General features: G+C 38.9%; 6 gene segments (V, D, J or C); all 6 read left to right on the plus strand.

Moving 5' to 3' along the window:
- The first annotated feature begins 3,270 nt into the window (after positions 1-3,270).
- Positions 3,271-3,926, plus strand: LOC115575956 (Ig heavy chain V region 914-like). The segment is given in 2 exon segments: positions 3,271-3,335; positions 3,425-3,926. Coding segments are annotated over 2 exon segments (363 nt in total).
- A 1,239-nt stretch (positions 3,927-5,165) lies between these two features.
- On the plus strand, positions 5,166-5,585 carry LOC115575965 (Ig heavy chain V region 5A-like; the record flags this gene model as incomplete). The annotated part of the segment is given in 2 exon segments: positions 5,166-5,205; positions 5,296-5,585. Coding segments are annotated over 2 exon segments (330 nt in total), but the record flags the coding sequence as incomplete, so codon positions are not given.
- Positions 5,586-10,780: 5,195 nt separating this feature from the next.
- Positions 10,781-11,215, plus strand: LOC115576102 (Ig heavy chain V region 5A-like). The segment is given in 2 exon segments: positions 10,781-10,820; positions 10,908-11,215. Coding segments are annotated over 2 exon segments (348 nt in total).
- A 1,518-nt stretch (positions 11,216-12,733) lies between these two features.
- Positions 12,734-18,074, plus strand: LOC115575158 (Ig heavy chain V region 5A-like). The segment is given in 3 exon segments: positions 12,734-12,789; positions 15,789-16,077; positions 17,843-18,074. Coding segments are annotated over 3 exon segments (564 nt in total).
- A 3,329-nt stretch (positions 18,075-21,403) lies between these two features.
- LOC115575979 (immunoglobulin heavy variable 3-48-like) lies at positions 21,404-21,838 on the plus strand (the record flags this gene model as incomplete). The annotated part of the segment is given in 2 exon segments: positions 21,404-21,452; positions 21,540-21,838. Coding segments are annotated over 2 exon segments (348 nt in total), but the record flags the coding sequence as incomplete, so codon positions are not given.
- A 4,797-nt stretch (positions 21,839-26,635) lies between these two features.
- Positions 26,636-27,090, plus strand: LOC115574832 (immunoglobulin heavy variable 3-23-like; the record flags this gene model as incomplete). The annotated part of the segment is given in 2 exon segments: positions 26,636-26,696; positions 26,798-27,090. Coding segments are annotated over 2 exon segments (336 nt in total), but the record flags the coding sequence as incomplete, so codon positions are not given.
- Between the last annotated feature and the right edge of the window lie 180 nt (positions 27,091-27,270).

A 27,270-nucleotide genomic window follows, 5' to 3' on the forward strand; every position in this document is an offset into this window, starting at 1 on the left:
TCTGAATACTGAAGATTCTGCTGTTTATTATTGTGCTCGACAGCCACAGTGACTGAAGTTGTTGAGCAGCTGTACAAAAACCTACAGAACTCATTATTACCACAATTATCTCACATGAATACTGTTCTCACTTCAAGTGGTCCCTAAGATCATGTTACAAAACAGTTACAGGAAACATTTTGTGAAAACCTCTGATGTTTACTTCTGAAAAAATAAATGTAGAAAAGATCCATCCATCCATTGTCTGTAACTGCTTTATCCCTTTTATGGGGTTGGGGGTTTTTGCTGGAGCCAATCCCAGCTTTCTCTGGGCAAGGGCAGGGTACACCACTGGACAAGTCGGCAGCTCATCGCAGGGCCCTCACTTTGACATGCAGCTCAGCCCAGAGCTGGGATTTGAACCAGCAACCTTCCAAACACTAGCTGCCCTGCTCTACCCGCTGAGCTACAACTGCCCCATGTAGAAATCATTGAACTACATATGAATATCTTGATTTTTCCAAAACAAATCTTATTCAAGAAGATTTCGCAGAAAAAAAAAACAGTTGCTTGAAAAACAAAATTGGTTATGTTATTTGAAGTAATATATAAATAAATAGAAATAATGGCCTTCAACCAGCTGCAGCAAACTCAATAATTCATTTAGATGATCTTATTTGAACTTGACTACAGTTGGCAGTGACAAAAATACAGACTTGTAAATAACATAAAACAATGATCAGATGTAGATAAATGTAAAAATGGGTGCTTCTGTCTACAGATTTGTTTTTGTATCCAATGTGGAAAGCATCATTAATTTGAAAAAACAAACCAATAGTGAATAAGAAATATGATTAAATGAAACTAACAGAGTGTGTGTAGATGAGCCACTCCCTCCTCATGTTGTCCTGATGCAAATCTTCAGTCTGTGCAGTGTACTTCTGTCCTGCTGACTGCTCTTGTACTTTGTGTGGAGCATCAGAGGTCACATCTCCAGCCTCAGGATGATGAACACACTCACTCTTCTGCTGGTTGCTCTCTCTCTGCCCTGTGAGTTCTCCTGCTTCTTGCTGTTTTATCTTTTATCACACAACATGGACTGATGGTCAGTCAGTGATAGCAGAACACTTCCCAGATGACTGTCTCACTTTCTTCTGTGGCTCCTCTCTTCTTTCATCTCATCAGGTTGTACAGGTCAGAGTATGGAGTCAATTCCTTCCAGTTCAGTAGTGAAAAATCCTGGGGAGACTCTCAGTCTGTCCTGCAGGGGATCTGGCTTCACATTCAGCTGCTGCACTATGAGCTGGATCAGACAACCTGCAGGAAAAGGACTGGAATGGATCGGGAATGGCTTCTCCAGCTCCAGTAGAAACACTTATGCCAGCAGTGTGCAAGGACGTGCAGAAATCAGTAGAGAAGATAGCAACAGCATGGTGTATCTGAGACTGTCCAACTTAAAGCCAGAGGACTCTGTTGTGTATTACTGTGCCAAACACACACACTGGTTAAAGGAAGCAGAGAAGCTTCATAAAAAACTCCACAGAACATTTGTTTCCAAAGACCTACAGGTGGCAGCAGAACATATGAAGTCAGATGACACTAACTAAGGAGAGTATGACAGTGACTCTAAACACTCACACATACATACATGCATCATGTGAAAACAACAGCTGATGTTGTGGTTTGTGACTTCCTGTTTCTCAGTGTTACATCTAACATGTGTTTTTCTACAACAAAGATGGTTTATAATGTTCTTATTATTAATGCTAAACAGCAGGTGATGAGAATATATTTGAATAATTACATGATATATCCAGTATATGGATGGACCAACACATACATGCATGTCACTGTTGTGTGAATAAACATCACTGTTAAATAACTTCAGCTTCATTATTGAAAACATCAGAATAAAAATCTTTAAATCTATAACATAATATGATGATGTCATTCTTGTTTCTTCCACATGTGTGAGATGTGGTGTGTTTCTCTGTGAGGAGGAGTCGATGCAAAATACCTTATTCCTTTTCTAACCTGTAATTTACCGTCCAAATTAGATCACAAATATAGTGATAGTTTAAGTAATCAAATTGTATGTGCTTATAGAGTTTAATACATATAAGATAAACTAAATTCACAATGAAAAAAGTCTTAGTGCAGCAGTATCATTTATTGAATCAAGTTTTATTTCCTCTGTTGCATTGTTTTATATCAGATATTACAGTATCACACATTTCTGTCATTGCTGTTTGTCCATTCATTCATAAAAATGAACAACATTTAACTTTTTGTTTGTGTTTTAGATATTGTTTTATTGAAATATCAAACCACAGTTAAGCAGATTCTGCATTAAACACTGAACAGATTCCAGTCAGATAATCAGCAAACTTCAGTCAAGATCAAGATTTCAAGCATTTATATAAGAAAATGGGTTCTTTAGTTTAGTTTATAGAGAATTTACTGTGTCCTTCTGGCAATCGCCAGACAAATTGGACAACACATTATTCTATGACGAGAAAGTGAAAAATAGATAGCTGCAGCGTAAGGTACAACTAGTGGGACAATGTATACGGATGAGCTATGAGCCACTCAGCATTCAATGATCCATTAATAGTAATGACTGATTTCAAAAGTCCTCAATGTTTGACTGAGGACAATTTTGTCTGCATTTAATTTTAGCTTTGTGGAATTCCATGTTTTGGTCATCAAACCTCCACCAGTTCAGCTACTGTTCAGTGATTAGAAGACCAAAATGTTGTATTCAGTAATACTAATAATAGTGAAGGCCACATGCTTGCTTGTGATTTACTGAGCCACATGATCACTTTCTATTTAATGATGTTTTACAAAACGGACCAGACCTTTGAACATTTCTGGAACTTTCCCCAAAAGTCTGCCCCTTATTATGAATATCATTTTGTAATAACTTTATATCAAATAGCCATAATTCAAAGCTACTGTTCTCTATTTACAAGTATTTTACATGATAATTTGTTGAAAAGCTTTTACAATTAAGGTAATTCCGATGTTGAACCTGGGTCAGATGTCTGTAGACCTCCAACAGCTCTGGCAAGAAGCTTTTCTTGCACATTCACAGACAAACAAAACGAGTCAGAGGTTCAGATACTGAATCTGTTACGGACATCAATAGACATTCATTCTACAGTTTCACCAAACAGTAACTGATATATGAGTCAAATACGGTTCCTCCCTGTGAGGAGGAGTCAATGCAAAACTCAGATGTCTTCCTCCTCTACTTATCTGACTGCAGAGAAGATGACAGAGATCAGTGGACACACAGTTTAACATGATGGACTATAGGACAGGACTGCTGCTGTTAACTGTCTGCTGGGCAGGTGAACATCTACACTGATTTTCATTTCACCCATTTTCATTGTCATTGGGAACGTAACTCATCATATGTGTAACTGTTTTGCCTTGACAGGTGTTGATGGTCAGACTCTGACAGAATCTGAACCAGTGGTTAAAAGGCCTGGAGAATCTCACAGATTGACCTGTACAGCCTCTGGATTCACATTCAGCAGCCAATACATGAACTGGATCAGACAGGCTCCTGGAGAAGGACTGGAATGGCTTGCTCGGATCTATACTGGTAGTGGCGGCACTGACTACTCTGAGTCAGCCAAAGGCCGGTTTACCATCTCCAGAGACAACAGCAGACAGCAGGTGTATCTGCAGATGAACAGTCTGAAGACTGAAGATTCTGCAGTTTATTATTGTGCTCGAGACTCACAGTGACTAGAGTTGGTTAAGCAGCTGTACAAAAACCTACAGAACTCATCTTTACTGGGCTGAAGGAGACAAAGCATGAAGTGTTTTATATCATACACAATTATATTATAATTTTAAATCTATTCCAGAGAAATATTGATAGCAAACATTAAATGAAAGAAAAGACAATAAAGAGTATTTGTTGATAAATGGCACAACAATGTGGTCACTGAAATAAAACTACTACAAATGTAAACATTTCTAAACATTAAGAGGCAATAATGTTTCTGAATTTTATGGAATCTAAATGAGTCATTATATAAATGCAGCCACTTTCATTCAGATATATTCAGATGTATGTCATTGATGCACTAAGCTCAATCACTGAGTTGGATACAGCTTTAGTAAGTTGAGGATTTTGGTCACTTTTTTCAAAAGGTTAAAGCATTTCAGTCAGGGATATTATAAACCAAGATAAGTGAAATCATTTGAGTTTTGAAGGATAAGATATTAATCTCTCGCTTTTAAAGAGTATCAGAGAAATAAAGATCCCATAAAATAGTTTGTGTCCTCTGTTATTCTAATTTCACTAGGCTACATAAATGTGAAAATTAATGTTACAGTTTCTTTCATAAAAACACTAGAGGGCAGTCAGTGACAAGTTTGTCTCTCCTCTGTTACTTAAAGGAGACTCTGTGTTCTCATTAATATTAACTGACTGACTCTCAACACTCAGATGTAGTTTTTGCATTTTGTCTCACAGGTTTCAGTTCCTGAGCAGCTTATTTCCTCTTGAGGCTCCAAGTTTCTCTGTATGTCTTCAAACATCTGCTGACACTGAAATGATTAAAAACCTTTCATGCCAACCAGCAGCATCAGACAGAAGTTTTCATGCTGTTTACATGATGCTGTCTGCTGTCACTTTGCTGACAGTAAATACATTCTCTCAGGAAAACAGCTCACATCATATTTAAAGTGTTTTAATGATTTGAAAACATGCTGAACACACTGTAAACATGGCTTATAGAAAGCAACATTCTTGGTGGTTTCTCCTTTTTGTTTTCATGACACATCATCATTAATATTGTAATGCTGATTTGAAACAATATGTTTTCCATTATCTATGGTTCATGTAATATTCACAGTAAGAATAGTTGTGATAATCATGTACAGTTGTTTCATTTCTGTAAAAACAGGGACATTTTCAAAATGTTTCAGTTGAGTGTGTAATGAAATGAAAATATCATGTGTAAAGCAGAGGTGATTTCCAGGCATGTTTTCACTCTGCAGATATAACAGTCAACAGACTCTTCTATTGGCTCCAGTCAAACCAACATTGATGCTTCATATGTTTGATTATATGCAAACTCAGTGAGCTTCCTTGTTACTCAGCTATAAAAACTTCCCATCAGGCTGTCAGTGGAGTTCACAGCACGTCACTTTCAACATCAACCATGTTTTCTGTAGCTCTGCTGCTGCTGTTGGCAGCTGGATGTGAGTCTCTCTGGATTTGTCAAAGTCAACACTTCTTCTTTTGCAGTTTAACTTGATCATTTGTTACAAAACATTTTGTTTTTTTAACAGGCGTGAAGTGTGAACAGTTGACACAGCCAGCCTCTGTGACTGTGCAGCCAGGTCAACGTCTGACCATCACCTGTCAGGTCTCTTATTCTGTTAGCAGCTATCGCACACACTGGATCAGACAGCCTGCAGGGAAAGGACTGGAGTGGATTGGGATGAGATATACTGGAGACACTCTCTACAAAGATTCCCTAAAGAACAAATTCAGTATCGATTTAGACTCTTCCAGCAACACAGTGACTCTGAATGGACAGAATGTGCAGTCTGAAGACACTGCTGTGTATTACTGTGCCAGAGAGCCAGAGTGAGAGACAATAATAGGAGAGTCATACAAAAACTTCTTCCTCTATTTACCACAACTGGAAACATTCACTTTCTCAGTTACACATTTTTGTGAGTAACTGTCAGTCATGAAAGTTCTGAGTTGTGACTCAATATTGAATTCTTTTTTCATCTAAACTGAAATGTAAAATGTTAAATTTAATACCAATTTTGTCACACAAAAAGTCATGAAAAGAATCTTCGTACAAGATCTCCCAAGAAACTTCTTAAGTTAAGACATTTTACAACTTTTAAAAAGTTATTAGAAGAGTTAAAGTCCCGTTTAAGGAGCATTCAAGTTTTTTTAATTAAAACTTCTGCCCCATTTACAGCTCTTATACAAATATCTTATTTCTTGTCTAACCCATAATTTACAGTCTAAATTAGATCACAAATATAGTGATAGTTTGAGAAATCAAATTGGTTGTGCTTTTAAGTCTTTAGAATACGATTTTATGTCAGTTGTATTGTTTTACATCAGGTATTACAGTATCACCCATTACTGTCATTGCTGTTTGCCCATTGATTTATAAACATGAACAACATTTTCCTTTTTGTTTGTTTTGGTCAAATTCCAGTCAGATAATCTGCAAAACTCAGCTCAGATTAAAATTTCAAACATTTATATGAGAAAAAGAGGTTTGTAGGTTTAGTTCAGTTTAATTGTAGCAGTCTCAATGATTCGCTATCTTTCCTGTTTTGGGCTTATTTTCCAAAATCCTAGTGCAGAGAATTCTGACCCCCTGTGAGCAGGGTGGGGGACTGACTCCTGATTGAGGAGTGGATGCAGCTTGGGGCATTTCCATCCCAGCCAATCATGGTGTGATGACGCACTTTTGTGAAGGCTTAAAAGAGGTGGGAATTGACACCCAGGTGTCTCTCATCCTCAATCTCATTCTTTCTTGCATGCATTATAAATCTGTCACTGAGAACCTCAGATTAGATTGCCAGCTAGAAACTCTGCTCCGTTTAGGCCCTTTTGTGTTTTTTTGGCTGCCCACATCATTCTTGTGAGGAAAGTGTGTTTATTCTGGTAAATAAACTTGAAACTTTTTTATTCTTGAAGTTTGGCTTTTTGGTCTGCTTACTATTGTTCTCAGCCCCCCCAAAAAATAAACCCTTACATGTCCAAATGAGATTTTTTATTCAAAATAGCTTCCTATGATAAAAAGTTTTCTCTACCTAAAATATTTACAAATTAATGTTAATTAAAAGGAAGTGACGATTGTGTCAGTGAGAGGACAGAAGAGCTTCAACAGCTTTAACATCAACCATGTTCTCTGTAGCTGTGCTAAGCAAGAATTTTACATTAAATCATTGAGACGTGCTTCACAAATAAAGAAATAAATGTAATAGTAGGTAGGTAAATACATAAATGGGTGTTTTCGTCTATGGATGTGTTTTTTGTATCTAACATGAAACATCCATATGCCAGCAGTGTGCGAGGACGTGCAGAAATCAGTAGAGAAGATAGCAACAGCATGGTGTATCTGAGACTGTCCAACTTGAAGCCAGAGGACTCTGCTGTGTATTACTGTGCCAAACACACACACTGGTTAAAGGAAGCAGAGAAGCTTTACAAAAACTCCACAGAACATTTGTTTCCAAAGACCTACAGGTGGCAGCAGAACATATGAAGTCAGATGACACTAACTAAGGAGAGTATGACAGTGACTCTAAACACTCACACATACATACATGCATCATATGAAAACAACAGCTGATGTTGTGGTTTGTGACTTCCTGTTTCTCAGTGTTACATCTAACATGTGTTTTTCTACAACAATGATGGTTTATAATGTTCCCATTATTAATGTTTAACAACAGGTGATGAGAATATATTTGAACATTTACTTGATATATCCAGTATATGGATGGACCAACAAATAAATACACCTTACTGGTGTGTGAATAAACATCACTGTTAAATAACGTCTTCATTATTAAAAACATTACAATAAAAAAACTTAAAATGTATAACATAATATGATGATGTCATTGTTGTTTTGTCCAGAGGTGTGTGAGATGTGGTGTGTTTCTCTGTGAGGAGGAGGAGTCGATGCAAAACTCTGATCTCTTCATCTCTACATATGTGTTGCAGAGTCAAGGACAGAGACTGAATCACTGACAGACACACTGTAGACTGGACAGAGACAACTGGCTTTTACAATGATCACACCTGATTATTTGGTTGTTTTTCTCATCCTGTCTATTAACTGGGCAGGTAAGAACAATGAATGTTTTTTCTGACAAACCTCCTGCTACAAAGACAACATGGCTGCATTACAGTAACTAATGAGCTGTTTAACTGTCTGTAGGTACTGAGTGTCAAACACTGACTGAGTCTGAATCAGCAGTGAAAAGACCTGGACAATCCCACAGACTGACCTGCACATATTCAGGGTTTGGGGGCAATTACTGGAACGCTTGGATCAGACAGGCTGCTGGAAAAGGACTGGAGTGGGTTTCTACTATCAGTGATAGCAGTGGCAGCATCTACTACTCTGAGTCAGTGAAAGGCCGGTTTACCATCGCCAGAGATAACAGCAGACAGCAGGTGTATCTGCAGATAAACAGTCTGAAGACTGAAGATTCTGCTGTTTATTATTGTGCTCGACAGACACAGTGACTGGAGTTGTTGAGCAGCTATACAAAAACCTGCAGAACTCATCTTTACTGGACTGAAAGAGCCCAAGCATGAAGTACTTTATATCATGCATAATTACATCATAATTTTTAATCTGTTCCTGCGAAATATTGACAGCACACATTAAATGAAACAAAACACAATAAAGATCATTTGTTAATAAAACGTCCAAAGACAGCACAGTAAAGTGGTCACTAGAAAATAAAACATTTCTACAATTTCAGAGACAATAGTGTCTCTAAATTTCGTGGAATTTAAATGAGTCATAATATAAAGGTACAAATATTTCACAGTCTCTTTCATAAAATCACTAGAGGGCAGTCAGTGACAAGTTTGTCTCTCCTCTGTTACTTAAAGGAGACTCTGTGTTGTCATTGATATTAACTGACAGTAGAGTTGCGATGCTGGAGGATGTAGTGGAGCTCTGTGTTTACAGCATTGTCTTCAGACCTTTTTGCTCTGTAGGCGAACTGTAGGGACTCCATTAGGGGGTCAGTGATGGTTTTGAGATGAGACAGAACAAGGCGCTCAAAAGACTTCATTACCACAGAGGTCAGAAGTAGATGGAGAGACACAATCAGGACTGGTTTCTTTGCAGGGGTTCTGTTTCTTAAAGAGTCCGTTGACATCCCTCTTCAGGATGGAGAGAGTTGTCATTGTGGTGGGGGGGAGAGGGTGCAGAGGTGGGCCATGGTGGAAAAGAAGGTGCTCCTGCCGAGGTCGGGGAGGGGGAGATCCTGGGCTGGAGCTCATGAAGGGTGTCACAGGGATGGTGGGGGCTGTAGGTTTATAGTTTGTGATCTTCCTGAGTCTACTCCAGACAGTAGCAGCAGAGTCATTGGCTGAGAACTGATGTTGGAGTTTCTCAGAGTACTGTCATTTAGCTTCTCTCACCACCTTGCTAAACTTGTACTTTGACTCTTTAAAACTGTCTTTGTCCCCACTCCTAAATACTTCTTCAGCCTTTATTGTTATAACTTCAGCCACTGTTATAGCTCACCCTGGTGCGTGATGGTACACTTGCAGTCCTCACAGAAGCTGATGTATGACGTTACAGTCTCTGGGTTTTCAGTTGATGAAAAATGATTCCAGAACAAAAGAACAATGCTGTAGGATCACTGTCATATTGTTGCACCAGCCAATGTGGATGTAAAAACAGATTCCCTTGAAGGAAAGAGTCATGTATAATAAACAATCATTCACCAGTTTCACCAAACAGTAACTGCGATCCAAGTCAAATCCAGTTACTCCCTGTGAGGAGGAGTCAAAGCAAAACTCAGATGTCTTCCTCCTCTACTTATCTGACTGCAGAGAGGATGACAGAGAACAGTGGTCACACAGTTTAACATGATGGACTATAGGACAGGACTGCTGCTGTTAACTGTCTGCTGGGCAGGTGAATGTATACAAAGGTCTTAATTTTAGATTACTTCTATTTGTGCTGCCAAGCCAATGACATACGTTTTTTTTTTGTCTCAACAGGTGTTGATGGTCAGACTCTGACAGAATCTGAACCAGTGGTTAAAAGGCCTGGAGAATCTCACAGATTGACCTGTACAGCCTCTGGATTCACATTCAGTGACTACGGGATGAACTGGATCAGACAGGCTCCTGGAAAAATCGGGGGGGGGGGGGGGGGGGGGGGGGGGTGGCACAGGGGGGTCCAGACTCGGAGTTACGGGGCCACTGGGGGGTCCAGACTCAGAGTTACGGGCCCCCCCCCCCCTAGAACCGCCCCTGCTCTCGAGGCTCCAAGTTTCTCTGTATGTCTTCAAATGTCTGCTGACACTGAAATGATTAAAGATCTTTCATACCAACCAGCAGCATCAGACAGAAGTTTTCATTCTGTTTACATGATGCTGTCTGCTGTCACTTTGCTGCAAATACAGGAAGAACACTAAGTGATCAAATGCTGCAATAACAACAAGCTGTTCTTACATTTGAAGTTAATCTTAAATGTGATGTAGGAGGTGCTGACAGTAAATACATTCTCTCAGGAAAACAGCTCACATCATATTTAAAGTGTTTTAATGATTTGAAAACATGCTGAACACACTGTAAACATGGCTTATAGAAAGCAACATTCTTGGTGGTTTCTCCTTTTGTTTCCATGACACATCATCATTAATATTGTAATGCTGATTTTAAATAAAATAACATTTTAAAGAATATGTTTTCCATTATCTATGGTTCATGTAATATTCACAGTAAGAATAGTTGTGATAATCATTTACAGTTGTTTCATTTCTGTAAAAACAGGAACATTTTCAAAATGCTCCAGTTGAGTGTGTAATGAAATGAAGATATCATGTGTAAAGCAGAGGTGATTTCCAGGCATGTTTTCACTCTGCAGATATAATAACAGTCAACAGAATCTTCTGTTGGCTCCAGTCAGACCAACATTGATGCTTCATATGTTTGATTCTTTGCAAACTCAGTGAGCTTCCTTGTTACTCAGCTATAAAAACTTCCCATCAGGCTGTCAGTGGAGTTCACAGCACGTCACTTTCAACATCAACCATGTTTTCTGTAGCTCTGCTGCTGCTGTTGGCAGCTGGATGTGAGTCTCTCTGGATTTGTCAAAGTCAACACTTCTTTTGCAGTTTAACTTGATCATTTCTTACAAAACATTTTCCTTTTTTAACAGGTGTGAAGTGTGAACAGTTGACACAGCCAGCCTCTGTGACTGTGCAGCCAGGTCAACGTCTGACCATCACCTGTCAGGTCTCTTATTCTGTCAGCAGCTATCGCACACACTGGATCAGACAGCCTGCAGGGAAAGGACTGGAGTGGATTGGAAGTGCATACGTTGGATACAGCACACACTACAAAGATTCCCTGAAGAACAAATTCAGTATCAGCTCAGCCTCTTCCAGCAACACAGTGACTCTAAATGGACAGAATGTGCAGTCTGAAGACACTGCTGTGTATTACTGTGCCAGAGACACGCAGTGAGAGAGAATAATGGGAAAGTCATACCAAAACTACTTCCTCTATTTACCACCACTGGAAACATTCACTTGTCTCAGTATCACATTTTTGTGAGTAACTGTCAGTCATGAAAGTTCAGAGTTGTGTCTCAGTATTGAATTCTTATTTTATCTAAACTGAAATATAAAATTTGAAATCGAATTGCAAATTTGTCACACAAAAAGTCATGAAAAGAATCTTGTTTGGTTGTCCAAGATCGTCAAAGAAACATCTGAAATTAAAACATTTTACAACTTTGAAAATATATACTGCATGTTAGGAAAGTAAAAGTCATGTTTAAGGAGCATTCTCTCTCTCTCCTAAGTCCCTAATGCATATAGGATAAACTAATTGCATGATGAAAAAAGAAAGTAAATGCAGCCGTATCTTTTACTGAATTAAGTTTTATCTCAGTTGTATTGTTTTACATCAGATGTTACAGTTGCACCCATTTCTGTCATTGCTGTTTGTCCATTTATTCATGAAGATGAACAACATTTACCTTTTTGTTTCACATTTATTAAGGCTGTTGATGTCTAAATGGGTTTGTCTTTCATTCTGTGTCAAAAACATGAACGTTCATAAATTTTTTCCACTAATAATCACATTCTTTTACCATATATGAAACTGTGAAGGACTTTGTGTCATTCAGTTATTACACATTTGAGTGTCCTGTTTCGGGCTTCTACATACTCCCACAAGCTCAGTTTATAGAGAAAAACAAAATATCTTAACACAATTAAATGAAAGAGTCACAGATTTACATAATTATATTAACAACTGACTGAGGTCCAACAGTTTATCCCTTTTTTAAGGGGTTACAAGGTTTGTTGCTGGAGCCAATCCCAGCTGTCTCTGGGCAAAGGCAGGGTACACCCTGGACAATTCGCCAGCTCAATGCAGGACCCTCAGGAGCAAGTTGGGGTTGACATGCAGCTCTACTCAGCCTGGGGGAGCCGGGATTTGAACCAGCAACCTTCCGATCACTAGCTGACCCGCTCTACCTGCTGAGCTACAGCCGCCCCCTCAGAGAAATATTGCATTGAAAAAATAAATGAGGGCATGTGTGAATAAAAATCCCTCAGGTAAACATTTGTTGTTGGTGTCAAAGAAGAATTATGGAGCAGCACTCATCTTGAATTACTAAATAAAATAATCTCTATCCCAGAACTGTTTGACTTGTAGGCTCAGACAAAAATCTAAAACACCCACATGAACACAATCACAAAATCTGCTTAGTAACACTTTTCAAAAATGTGCTTTCTTAATGAGAGTCAGAAGATCAGTGTTGTTCTTATGTATATAAAATGTCATCTTCATTCCCTGAATAATGTAGATGGTGACACAAATCAGAGTCTTGACAATATAGTCACAGGGACAGTCACATCTTCTTTTATAGCCTGTCCTTATTTATGCAAAGTGAACTTCCTCACAGTCTGCTATAAAGACTTGATATCATGCTGTCAGCTGCAACAGAAGAAGAGAAGCTCCCATCAGATCACCTTCAATACCAACCATGTTCTCTGTAGCTCTGCTGCTGCTGCTGGCTGCTGGATCCTGTGAGTCTCACTGAGGCAGAGACACTGACAGTATGATCACAGCACACTGACTGTTCACTCTTATTACACTCATTCAATATTCAACATGTTTTCCTCCACAGGTGTGAAGTGTGAACAGTTGACACAGCCAGCCTCTGTGACTGTGCAGCCAGGTCAACGTCTGACCATCACCTGTCAGGTCTCTTATTCTGTCAGTAGTTATTCTACAGCTTGGATCAGACAGCCTGCAGGGAAAGGACTGGAGTGGATTGGAAGTGCACGTGTTGGATACACCACATCCCTCAAGGATTCACTAAAGAAAAAATTCAGTATCAATTTAGACTCTTCCAGCAACACAGTGACTCTAAATGGACAGAATGTGCAGTCTGAAGACACTGCTGTGTATTACTGTGCCAGACAGCCACAATAACACAAACCACCAGTAGACCTGAACAAAAACCCCTCAGTGCCTGAACACTTGTAACATGAAGCCACCAGAGGAGGAGCCCTCAGACCACTAATGATTTCAACACCAGTTCACCGTTACAGTAAAGAGGAAGAGACACATTAAACAAAGTAAAAGAAACATGAACTGTTTTTTGAAAATATTCAATAATGATACAATTGAATGGAGATATTTTGACTCGGAATATGTGAGTGAAATGATGACAATATTATTTCAGCTCACAACTGCATTTCAAAAGTGCTTCATCTAAAGACACATAAAACTTAAATAAGTTCAGTATTCGCTTCTGCAGTTTAATTTCCCCTGATGTCCTTCAAAAGGAATGCCTCATAAAAACTTAATTGGAAAATCAACATTACAACAAAAAGAACAACATCTGTTGTCATTTCTTGATGATCTGATTAAAATATTTTTACAAATACTCAATTTAGTGGTATTGTAAAACTGATCAGCTTGTCAAATTCTCGACATGACATGAATTCTTTATAATGAGGGGCAAGAAACTTAAATGATAAGTTTGTCAAATAGTTGCACAAAAACTGCTAAACATGAACAAGTTTCTGTTGAATGAATGAAACATGATCAGAAAATATTCATTCTCCAGTTTCACCAAACAGTAACTGAGATCCAAGTCAAATCCAGTTCTACACTGTGAGGAGGAGTCAATGCAAAACTCAGATGTCTTCATCCTCTACTTATCTGACTGCAGAGAGGATGACAGAGAACAGTGGACACACAGTTTAACATGATGGACTATAGGACAGGACTGCTGCTGTTAACTGTCTGCTGGGCAGGTGAACATCTACACTGATCTTAATGTTAAATAACTTTTATTTGTGCTGCCAAAGCAATGACATACACATATTGTTTGTCTTGACAGGTGTTGATGGTCAGACTCTGACTGAATCTGAACCAGTGGTTAAAAGGCCTGGAGAATCTCACAGATTGACCTGTACAGCCTCTGGATTTTCAATTAGTGGCTACTGGATGAGCTGGATCAGACAGGCTCCTGGAAAAGGACTGGAGTGGGTTTCTGCTATCAGTGGTGGTGGCAGCACTTACTACTCTGAGTCAGTCAAAGGCCGGTTTACCATCTCCAGAGACAACAGCAGAGAGCAGGTGTATCTGCAGATGAACAGTCTGAAGACTGAAGATTCTGCTGTTTATTATTGTGCTCGAGAGCCACAGTGACTGGAGTTGTTGAGCAGCTGTACAAAAACCTACAGTAGTCATCTTTACTGGGCTGAAAGAGCCAAAGCATGAAGTATTTATATCATACACAATTATATTATAATCTTTCATCTGTTCCTGACAAACATTTATAGTGAATGTTAAATGAAATAAAACACAACAAGAATATTTGTTGATAAAAAGCCTGCAGAACAGCACAACAATGTAGTCACTGAAATAACACTACTACAAAATTTAGAGACAATAATGTCTCTAAACTTTGTGCAATCTAAATGGATCATCATAAAGATGAAAAATAATGTTACAGTTTCTTTCATAAAATCACTAGAGGGCAGTCAGTGACAAGTTTGTCTCTCCTCTTTTACTTAAAGGAGACTCTGTGTTCTCATTAATATTAACTGACTGACTCTCAACACTCAGATGTAGTTTTTGCATTTTGTCTCACAGGTTTCAGTTCCTGAGCAGCTGTTTTCCTCTTGAGGCTCCAAGTTTCTCTGTATGTCTTCAAACATCTGCTGACACTGAAATGATTAAAAACCTTTCATGCCAACCAGCAGCATCAGACAGAAGTTTTCATGCTGTTTACATGATGCTGTCTGCTGTCACTTTGCTGCAAATACAGGAAGAACACTAAGTGATCAAATGCTGCAATAACAACAAGCTGTTCTTACATTTGAAGTTAATCTTAAATGTGGTGTAGGAGGTGCTGACAGTAAATACATTCTCTCAGGAAAACAGCTCACAAAACAGTGTTTTAATGATTTGAAAACATGCTGAATACACTGTAAACATGGCTTATAGAAAGCAACATTCTTGGTGGTTTCTCCTTTTGTTTCCATGACACATCATCATTAATATTGTAATGCTGATTTTTAACAATATGTTTTCCATTGTCTATGGTTCATGTTATATTCACAGTGAGAATAGTTGTGATAATCATTTACAGTTGTTTCATTTCCGTAAAAACAGGAACATTTTCAAAATGTTTCAGTTGAGTGTGTAATGAAATGAAAATATCATGTGTAAAGCAGAGGTGATTTCCAGGCATTTTTTCACTCTGCAGATATAATAACAGTCAACAGACTCTTCTATTGGCTCCAGTCAGACCAACATTGATGCTTCATATGTTTGATTCTATGCAAACTCAGTGAGCTTCCTTGTTACTCAGCTATAAAAACTTCCCATCAGGCTGTCAGTGGAGTTCACAGCACGTCACTTTCAACATCAACCATGTTTTCTGTAGCTCTGCTGCTGCTGTTGGCAGCTGGATGTGAGTCTCTCTGGATTTGTCAAAGTCAACACTTCTTCTTTTGCAGTTTAACTTTGTTAACATCTATTACAAAACATTTTGTTTTTTTAACAGGTGTGAAGTGTGAACGGTTGACACAGCCAGCCTCTGTGACTGTGCAGCCAGGTCAACGTCTGACCATCACTTGTCAGGTCTCTTATTCTGTTGGCAGCTACTACACAGCTTGGATCAGACAACCTGCAGGGAAAGGACTGGAGTGGATTGGGAGGAGATATACTGGAGGCTCACACTACAAAGATTCACTAAAGAACAAGTTCAGCATCGGTTTAGAGTCTTCCAGCAACACAGTGACTCTAAATGGACAGAATGTGCAGTCTGAAGACACAGCAGTGTATTACTGTGCCAGAGAGCCACAGTGAGAGACAATAACAGGAGAGTCATACAAAAACTACTTCCTCTATTTACCACCAATGGAAACCTTCACTTGTCTCAGTATTACATTTTGTGACTGACAGTCATGAAAGTTCAGAGTTCTGACTGAATATTGAATTCTTATTTTATCTAAACTGAAATTGTATATTTTAAATTCAGTTGCAAATTTGTCACACAAAAAGTCATGAAAAGAATCTTGTTTGGCAGTCCAAGATCTCCCAGACAAACTTCTAAAATTGAAACAGTTTACAACTTTCAAAATATATGCTGCATGTTAGAAGAGTAAAAGTCCTGTTTAAGGAGCATTCATTTGTATAATTATTTAAAAACATATCTGCCCCATTTTACACTTCTTATCAAATATCTTATTACTTGTCTAACCTGTTATTTACTGTCCAAATTAGATCACAAATATAGTGATAGTTTAAGAAATCAAATTGTATGTGTGTCAAATGTCAGATTGTACGTCTGTAATGCATATAAGATAAACAAGCCTGCATGATGAGTTGCTGTACCAAAACCTGCAGAACTCATCTTTACCACAATTATCTCACATGAATACTGTTCTCACTTCAAGCAGTCTCCAAGAACATGTTACAAAACATTTACAGTAAATACTTTGTGAGAACGTCTAATTTTTAATTAGAGAATATTTCTTAAAAAAATAAATGTAGCAATCATAAAATTAATTAAATATGCATATCTTGATTTTTTTAAGACAATTCTTCAGAAGAAAAACTGTTGCTTTAACCCTTATGTTGTGTTCCGGTCAAATCTGACCGATTTAAAAGTTTTATCTCTGAAAAATGTACTTAATTTGATCAGACTGACCTAAGAGTCCATGACTTTGTCCACAAAGAGGATTTCAACACAGTATTTATTTGCATACAATTTTGTGTATTTTATTCAACTTTTGTACACTTTTGGTGTTCCCGGTCAAAAATGACCAGTCATGGGGGAGACTACAATTAGTGTAAAAAACTGATCTCAGGTACATCTTCATTTGTCATATGGACACACACACACATGCACACACACACACCCACACATACACACCTTGGTTCCCAGGCAACCACCACGGGAACCTTAGCCCAGTAGAGTCTCTCTCCCGCGGGAACAACACCTGTTCTCAGAAAGTTGCAACATTGTTTCAATAATATTGAACTTTTCTTGCAGCTTTGGTAGCCTATATAAATGCTTTTTTGAGGCCTTGCTCACAGTTCATTGTGTGGCAGCACCATGGCACGTCGATATACCATAAGTGAGGCTATTGATTACTTATGTGATCACCACACTGGTGAGGAGGAGAGAGGCCAGGAAACTGACAGTGAGGATGGATTAGAGGAGGAAGTGTCAGAAGATGAAGACGACACAGAATATAATCCAGACCAAGATTTAACTGATGGGGAGGAATCCAGTGATGAAGAGGATGGCCATGCTGAGGCTGCTGTCACATTCAGGTCAAAGAATGGGAACTTATCCTGGTCTTCATCCCCACCTGAGAATCAAGGTAGGCTTTCAGCTGAAAATGGACCCCAGGACCTACAAAATATGCCGTATCCTGTATTGATGACATCAAATCCTGCTTTGAACTGTTCCTGACTGACTCCATCAAAAACAGTGGTAAACATGACCAACTTGGAGAGGAAACGGATCTACAAAGACGATTGGAAGGAGGTAACCCAGACAGACATGAACGCATACATGGGTGTTGTGATTTTGGCTGGTGTGTACAGATCCAGAAACAAATCTACCAGCAGTTTATGGGATGCAGAATCTGGTCGGACAAGGTTTTGGGCCACCATGTCACTCCAGAAATTTCACATGCTGTCACGGGTGATTCGCTTTGACAACCGTGATACAAGACCAGGCCGTCGTCAACAAGTCAAACTGGCAGCAATCAGAGAGGTTTGGGGTAGAGCACCTGCCACTCATCTACAACCCAAGTCCAAAAGTCATAGTGGATGAGCGTCTAGTCGCTTTGAGGGGACGCTGCCCTTTCAAACAGTACATGCCAAGCAAGCCGTCTAAATATGGCATAAAGATATGGGCAACATGTGAAGCCAGGACAAGTTATGCCTGGAGCATGCAAGTTTATAATGATACTTAGCGATCTTGTAATATTGTGAAATCGCTGAAGTCGCTTATATCAGCAGTGCCAGTAGCGACATCTACTACTCTGAGTCGGTCAAAGGCCGGTTTACCATCTCATCTCAGACAACAGCAGACAGCAGGTGTATCTGCAGATGAACAGTCTGAAGCCTGAAGATTCTGCTGTTTATTATTGTGCTCGAGAGACACAGTGACTGGAGTTGGTTGAGCAGCTGTACAAAAACCTACAGAACTCATCTAAACTGGCCTGATAAGATCACCATTGACCAATAATAATAATAAAAAAAACACTCACTACATAAATAAAGTCTGTAAACATCACAAAACCCAAAAGAACTCATCATCATCATGATCATCTCACATCATCATTGTCCCCACTTCAATCAGTCGAAGAAAATCACATGTAATACATTGTACATAATACGTATAACACATGCAGCTAAATTGAAATCATCATGAGAAACCTATAAGGTTTAAGTACAACAAAAATATTACAAAAAAGGGACATCTTATTCATTCCATAGTTGAACTTCTTGGAATCCACACCTCAGAGAAAACAGTCGCTGACAAAAAAAAAGCATTTGTGTTGTAATTGCAAATTTTATTATATAAGATGTAATTGTTATTTAAAAGATCACTGACATATAGAATATCTAACCGACAGTCAGCAGAGATTTACATGTGCACGACAGCATTTTTTCATTTTACATTATAATATTAAACAGACTTAAAGCCATTATGTAGCTTATTTGACTCAAGTTAAAACTGTTGGATGCTTTGACAAAAACATAATGAAACAGAAAAGTCAAATTGTCTAAATTTACCCAGCAGCTCTTTGTAGTCATGGAGGTACAGATGTGTTTAATCACTATTTGTCAGGTTGTTTAAATGCTGTTTCATTTTGCATTCAAACTGTTGAATTTGACTTTAAAAGCAGAATGAGATGTAGGAGGAGCTTCCCGTAAACAAACTCTCACAGTGATCCAGTTGGCATCATATTTAAAGAGGACTCATGGATTTGAAAACAGAAGCACACTTTGAACATGGCTTACAGAAAGCTGACACTCCTGGTTGTTGCTCTGTTTGTTTCCACTGGTGCTGAAGGTCAGACCATAACAGAGTCTGAACCAGCAGTTAAAAGACCCGGAGAGTCCCACAGACTCACCTGCACAACATCTGGATTTAACTTTAGACGCTCAGTCTGGAACTGGATCAGACAGGCTCCTGGAAAAGTACTGAAGTGGATCGCGCTTGTACACACAGATAGTTCTCCTATCTTTTACTCCGAGTCAGTCAAGGGTAGATTCACCATCTCCAGAGATGACTCCAGCAGTAAACTCTACCTACAGATGAACAGTCTGAAGACTGAGGACACAGCAGTGTATTACTGTGCCAGACAGACACAGTGAGAGACAATAACAGGAGAGTCATACAAAAACTACTTCCTCTTCTAACTGAGTTGTGCTGCACAAAGTCACAGAGAACTAGACGAGAGACTTTTTAAAGGTACAGACAGTCAGGGATGAGCCTTGGAGAATCCAGACTCTCTTGACAATAATGAATTACGAGACAACATTGCTGACGTGTTAGACACATTTTCTGGTGCCTTCCTGTCAGGTGACAATCTGTCTGTGCAGTATACGGCTGATGTGTTGACAGATCTGTGTTTAGAGTACATTTGAATCACCACCATTATTGCATCTGTTTCATCTTGACTTTTATCCTTCATTTCTGGTTTGTAAGTACAATATGGCCTCTATGTCTGGGCTCAACAGCTCTAAGACTCACAAGACAAAGTTTTCTACAAAAATTAAAAATTAAAAAATAATGAAAATGAGTACACATTTTGCTGTTAAAATTTCTAACTGCCCTGTTGACTATAAGTTCCAACACAGAGCAGACAGACCAGCACAGATGTAGAGATACTCTGTTAAAGGTAAAAGCCATGCATCCAATATTTTATTTGAGAAAAAGTATTTAACATGTTTTAACATGAACATTTTGTAAAAGTACTCATATTCCACTCTCGCCCTCATGCTTATGTGAAAGAAAAGTAAAACATAATGTTTCATCCACAGGATTCAGATGTGCCTCTTACCTTTGAGCTTTGATAAAATCAAATAGACCTCAGATTGTCAGTCACTCTTGGTTCTTTGTTTCTCAGTAATTTTCATCAGAAAGGAGGGAAAATAAATAATCGATTTGATGATCATGTTTTCTCACGTGCTGCTGCTCACAAGTAGTAAATCAAATTAAATTAGATCTGTACTGTCATGGCTTCGATTATTATTATTATCTGATAGTTGTGATGTCGTGATTTCAGAATTTATTTGTGAAATGGGATTTGTCAGTTTAGCTTCTTGTCTTGTCACAAGTGGAAATGTATTGTCTCTCTCTGGAAATCATCACATAAACACAGAAAAACATTATTCTTATGAAGAAAGTCAAAAACGAATAGTGAAAGTGTATGCTGGTGACCAGCTTACCAGCACCATCATAGCATCAGCATACCAGCATAGACCAGCATGATTTCCATAATCCATAATATTTTTTTTATATTTATATCAAATAGTCATTAGTTGTAACTACTGTTACACTATAATTTAGATATCTATTTTCATTAACAGGTAAATACATGACTATTTGTCAAGAAACACGTTGTATTTTACAACAAAGGCAATTCAGATGTTGAACCTACGTCAGACATCTGTGGGGTTCTGCCAAGATGGCATGATTTTAAGCACTTCTTGCACGTTCACAGACATCCAAAAAAGTCAGACATTCAGATACTTAACCTGTTTCGAACATCAATAGACATCCAATAGGGACCCCAGCCAGACATTCAAATATACTATGTGCAGCCTGTACATCCATAACAGGTGGACATTCAGATATTAAACCTGTTCTTAATTTCACCAGACATACAAAAGTGGGGCTGGACAGACATGATCTAAATAACCTAACATTACATGTTGGCTTGGAATCTACTTAGATATTGTGTTTGTCACTCTGTTAGATAAAATATATTAAAATATGCAAAATGGTCTCTTGGATGAATGACTTGTGTAGAGCGAATCAAATCCAGGTCCCTGTGAGGAGGAGTCAATGCAAAACTCAGATGTCTTCCTCCTCTACTTATCTGACTGCAGAGAGGATGACAGAGAACAGTGGACACACAGTTTAACATGATGGACTATAGGACAGGACTGCTGCTGTTAACTGTCTGCTGGGCAGGTGAACATCTACACTGATCTTAATTTTAGATAACTCTTTTATTTGTGCTTCAAAGCCAATGACACACATATTTTTTTGTCTCAACAGGTGTTGATGGTCAGACTCTGACAGAATCTGAACCAGTGGTTAAAAGGCCTGGAGAATCTCACAGATTGACCTGTACAGCCTCTGGATTCACATTCAGTGACTACAGGATGAACTGGATCAGACAGGCTCCTGGTAAAGGACTGGAGTGGATCGCTTATATAAGCACAGCTAGTTCTCCTATCTATTACTCCCAGTCAGTCAAGGGTAGATTCACCATCTCCAGAGATGACTCCAGCAGTAAACTCTACCTACAGATGAACAGTCTGAAGACTGAGGACACAGCAGTGTATTACTGTGCCAGAGAGACACAGTGAGAGACAATAACAGGAGAGTCATACAAAAACTACTTCCTCTATTTAGCACTGGGAACACTCAGTTGTCTAACCATCACTTTTCCTTCATCTCTGATTAACAAACAATAGCAATACATCAGTACACAAAGTAAGTGGACATGGTCTGAATAAATGCAACAAACAGTTTACTCTAAAATGCTACTTTTATTCCCTTTCTGTCTTAATATGTGTGGTCTATCCAGAGTCTAAGTCACAAATAGCCAGAAACCATGGGACTCCAGCACACACATGTTGTTAAATGCAAACATTAATGTATACAGGGATGTCTGAGGAGTCTATATGAATGAATTGTTATGTAAATTGTTAGGTAATTATGTGTTTCCGGCAGACAGAAGAAGAGTTGAGAATTTTAATGGTAGATCTAAGTTGACTTCCCCTTCAGTCGACATCAATACAGAAGAGACTGAGAGAAACTTAAATTTCCCTCAATACAAGATGCATGCGACTTGTTTTATTAATCTATCTTTATGTATTGTAATGCCTTAAAAAATGAGAAAACATTTTGTGATTCAACTACAACTTAAACAGTAGCTGTATCTATTCACAAATAGGATGCACGCTTCCATTTTGTAATTTAAAGATTGTCACTGATGATTATTTTTCATGATACATTCAGTTCAGAAGTTAGTTGCCAGGACATTTTTCTACAGTGTCTGTTGTACTCAACGTATGGAAATGTGTGTGTGTCACATGTTCCCTCTTTAAACCTGTAGAGGAGGTCTATGCAAACTCTCCTCTTATAAACACACCATCAGTAACTTGTGACAGAAACCTGTGACAGACTGAGATATATTTGAAACACTGAGATCAGAGAGCTCTGAACTACAGTGTTTATCACAGAATGGAAAATACAATCATCTGGAGTTTATTATTTGTAGTTAGTATTCATGGTGAGAAAATTAATTCAGCTTTACTTCTTTTGTAAATGTCAAACCTGTAATTTACAAGTTTGTTGGATAATGATCACATTTTCTTTGCTTCCAGGAGTTTGGAGGGAGATCAAACTGGACCAGTCTCCCTCTGAGGTGAAAAGACCTGGAGAGACAGTGAAGATATCATGTATCATGTCTGGTTATAGCATGACGAGCTACACTATTTCACTAGATTACTCACAAAAATAGTCTCCTCAATTGGCAAAACATTATTTCATATTAAACTGCCCATGTCATTGTGTTTAAGTACAAACAATGAAAGCTGTTGATCAAAAAGTTTCATTCAAATCATTGATGGATGGTTTAACATGATGAGATGACAATAAAACATTTTCAGAAATGCTCATGGATATTCTCTGATTACTGAAAGATACTGAACAGTAGATTATTGACCTCATCTGTCCAATATGCTTGTGGGGAGTAATGAGAAACCATGATGCTGAGGCAAATTACACTTGAACTGATGAAGTGTTTCCTCCCTGTGAGGAGGAGTCAATGCAAAACTCAGAATACATGCCTTCCGTGTGTAACTGCATTTTGGTCCACCTCCTATCCCTTCTTAGTTTTCCCTTTAAACCCCGACTTGACAACCAGCTAATCTGTCATGACTCTAGTTTTATGTCTCTGTATTCATGTTGTTGTGTGTTTTCTGTCTCATGTTTTGATTTTCCATGCCCTCTTGTGTCATGTGTTCTTAAATTTCTCCTGTGTGTTTTCCTAGTTGCAGTCTGTCTCCCTCTGTCTGTCAGTGTTTTGTCCTCTTTGCTCCTCCCTCTCGTTACCTCACCTGGGCTCCTCCCTCCTCTCTCCCCACCTGTTCCTTGTCTGGTCATTAGTCTGTGTATTTAGTCTGTGAATTCCCTGCACTCCTTGTCCGTTCATTGTCTCTGCCAGCGTCCGTTCATGGCTCTGTTTGCCGCTGTCCACTTCCGCTCCTGTTTCCAGTCTCTTTGTGGTATGTTTTGGTTTAGAGTTTTTCGTGTTTGATTTGTACTTTGTCTTTTTCTTTACACTTTGCTGAACTGTTTTATTTTGCAACTTTGTCCTGCTGTTGTGTTGCTACTTTGTTTTTTTTCTTCAGCTTTAGTTTTATTAAAGCTCGCCTTTCATTCCCCTCATTGCTGCCTCTTGTCCTCTGATTATCTGCGTTTGGGTCCAACTCCTATATCGCCATAGTTTTCCCCTTTTTACCCCGGCCTGACATAATCACGCGCAACATTTTTTTTTCTCTGAAGCATGAATAACATTATTTCTCTACACTAATTCAACCACTTCAGAGCGTCCTGAACACAAGCTAACGTTATTATGACTGCCCGGTCACTTGAAAGACTTTTTTGCTAACCTGTAGCCATAAACACAAAGTTAAACACTGGAGTTAACAAGATAACAAACTAGATTTAGCAACAAGCTACGTAGCTTGACTGCAACATCACACGGCCATATGCCCTATTATGAGTATTCAGTGCCATCGTATAGGGGGGAAAGGTGATGACAATTCTAAGGGCCCACAGCCCGCTATAGGGCCCACACACAGCCCCAAGTAGCCTCTATGACAAAATGGTTGTGCATACACTGAACTAATATATATTCATACGAATGAATATGAATTAAAACAAAAACAGTCATATAATATTCTAATTTTAATTATTTTTAATATTCTTTTTAACCCCGTTGGTCCCTTCTTAAAAAATGGTTTGGTCCACACCGCGGTTCGTTCTTCCCATGGTTCTTCCTCATCGGAATTAAGTGAGCGCGAGCGAACTCCAGCAGGGTTGGGATGCCCACCAAAAAGCACAAGTCCGAACACCAGAAGAGAGTTGAGAAGGAGGCCAGGAGTAGGAGCAGCAGAGCAGGGGCCCAGGACATCAACAACTTATTTTCTAAGAATGGTGAGAGTAAAACTACCGAGGGCGGCTGAAACAATTAGCCTACTTGTTCATTAATTTAATGTCTGTAAAATTACCTTTGACGGGGCGCAAGCTGGAGCCTACGTTAGCTGTCATCTGGCCGTGCTACACTCAAGACAAGTCGCCAGTTTATTGTAGAGCAACGGTTCCTAGAGTAGCTATAACTGAACGTTACTAATTTAGGGGCTACTACAGTGACTGTGTGTTTCACACATATCACTGTTGGACAGTGCTCCAGTATGCGCCCATTCAGAGGCTGCATTGAATTGTATTATGACGCATTCAAGTTCTACTCAGTAATTATGAGCATCTGACGAAGGTCAGTTACGTTATCATTGATGTGTTCAATGTTGTCTTGTAAAATGTGTTATTAGTGGGACATTTAAATAGCCTAAATACAAAAAAGTAAAATGTTCAAAGATTTGTTTGTTTTCATAGCAGTATAAAATAAAAGACACCATAATAGCTGATAACAACAAAGTAAAAAAGACTATTTAGAGTTGTGGACAGTTTACACCGACTTTTGAATGGTTTAAGAATATTTTTTGCCAGGGAAAGTGAAGCTGTCCACCTAGAGCTATGGTACTAAGAAGCCCATTTAGATTTTGTCCAAGAATAGGTTAGTTCTGCATCAGTTTCTCCATGAAACATAACATGTAATGTTTACAATATATATAATGGAACAAAAAACGTTATGTTCTGCTGCACTAGAATCAGCAGTGGCTGCTTCATCTGAGTTTGACCCCACAGCAGTCGCTCAGCCCAGCAGTCCAATGATGCCTTTGATGGTGAGTGAGTGATGTACACACTGGTTGGCTGTTTTGGTTTATTAGTGACCCACTACCTATTTGTTGAGTGGTTAATTGAAAATGTATTTGCAATCAGAGGTGTAATAACGTGTTGCAAATCAGTGAAATGAGAATAAGACAACTAATTATACATAATTTACATAATAACACTCTGACTTGTTAAGTCGTTAATCGTAAAAAAGGAAACAAATTGGCTGTATTACACCAGGCACCGTCAAGAATACTGAAAAACAAGAAAATTGAAGGTGGCATTGAATGGGGTAGAGGGGCCCACACCGATATTCTTTCAGGGGGCCCAGAATTCCTAGCAACTGCCCTGTGAGTATTACTGTAACCACCACCATAGCCTTGTGGTCAAAACATAGAATTAAACATATATCAAAGGGGGGTCCTTACTTGTCCAGCAGAAAAGCAGCAAACTCTGCGTCACTCTTGAGTCCTTGCAAATCCCGCAGCTCTCTCCACCTCTGAAATGACGCTCTGATATTTATCCTACTTTTCTCTCTATCAGTCTTCTTATTTCTTCTCTTTGACATGGGCAATGGTGGGGCATTTTTCTGCTCTGTTGTTGTTGTCTGTCCTCTGCCATTGTTTACAGTTTGGGCATGAAAGTATCTGACCAGGTAAGAGCAGGCACTGCGGGGGAGGGACACTGATTGGTTGTATTTAGCCGGGAGCAGTAGATTCTTGCAAATCAAATTACAGCCACTGGTTGGAGCCACAGACGGTGGATTTTTACACAGCTGACCTGTATCTTAATGACAATTTAAGCAATTATAACCAAAAAGTAGTTAGACTACAGCTTTAAATATTTTCTTTATGTCAGTGTGTTTCCATCTGACTTGATAAAGTTTTGTAAAGAATGAAAAAAACTGAATAACTAACATCATTAAAATCACATGAACATTGTCTTACATGTGTGTCAAAATGAATTTTCAAAACTTCTAGCCGTGACTTCTTGTAAAAGGACAGTTGATTCTTCTTTTATATCCTGTCAGTGTCCTTCTCTATGCAAAGTGACCGTCCTCACAGTCTGCTATAAAGACTTGATATCATGCTGTCAGCTGCAACAGAAGAAGAGAAGCTCCCATCAGATCACCTTCAATACCAACCATGTTCTCTGTAGCTCTGCTGCTGCTGCTGGCTGCTGGATCCTGTGAGTCTCACTGAGGCAGAGACACTGACAGTATGATCACAGCACACTGACTGTTCACTCTTATTACACTCATTCAATATTCAACATGTTTTCCTCCACAGGTGTGAAGTGTGAACAGCTGACACAGCCAGCCTCTGTGACTGTGCAGCCAGGTCAACGTCTGACCATCACCTGTCAGGTCTCTTATTCTTTGGGCAGCTATGCTACAGCTTGGATCAGACAGCCTGCAGGGAAAGGACTGGAGTGGATTATAAGAGGCGGTGGTGGATGGAGCACATGCATCAAAGATTCACTAAAGAACAAGTTCAGTATCAGCTCAGACTCTTCCAGCAACACAGTGACTCTAAATGGACAGAATGTGCAGTCTGAAGACACTGCTGTGTATTACTGTGCCAGAGAGCCACAATAACACAAACCATCAGTAGACCTGAACAAAAACCCCTCACTGCCTGAACACTTGTAACATGAAGCCACCAGAGGAGGAGCCCTCAGACCACTAATGATTTCAACACCAGTTCACTGTTACAGTAAAGAGGAAGAGAGACATTAAACAAAGTAAAAGAAACATGAGCTG

The sequence above is a fragment of the Sparus aurata genome, chromosome 23, assembly GCF_900880675.1.
Source record: "Sparus aurata chromosome 23, fSpaAur1.1, whole genome shotgun sequence".
In the NCBI taxonomy this organism is placed as follows: Eukaryota; Metazoa; Chordata; class Actinopteri; order Spariformes; family Sparidae; genus Sparus; species Sparus aurata.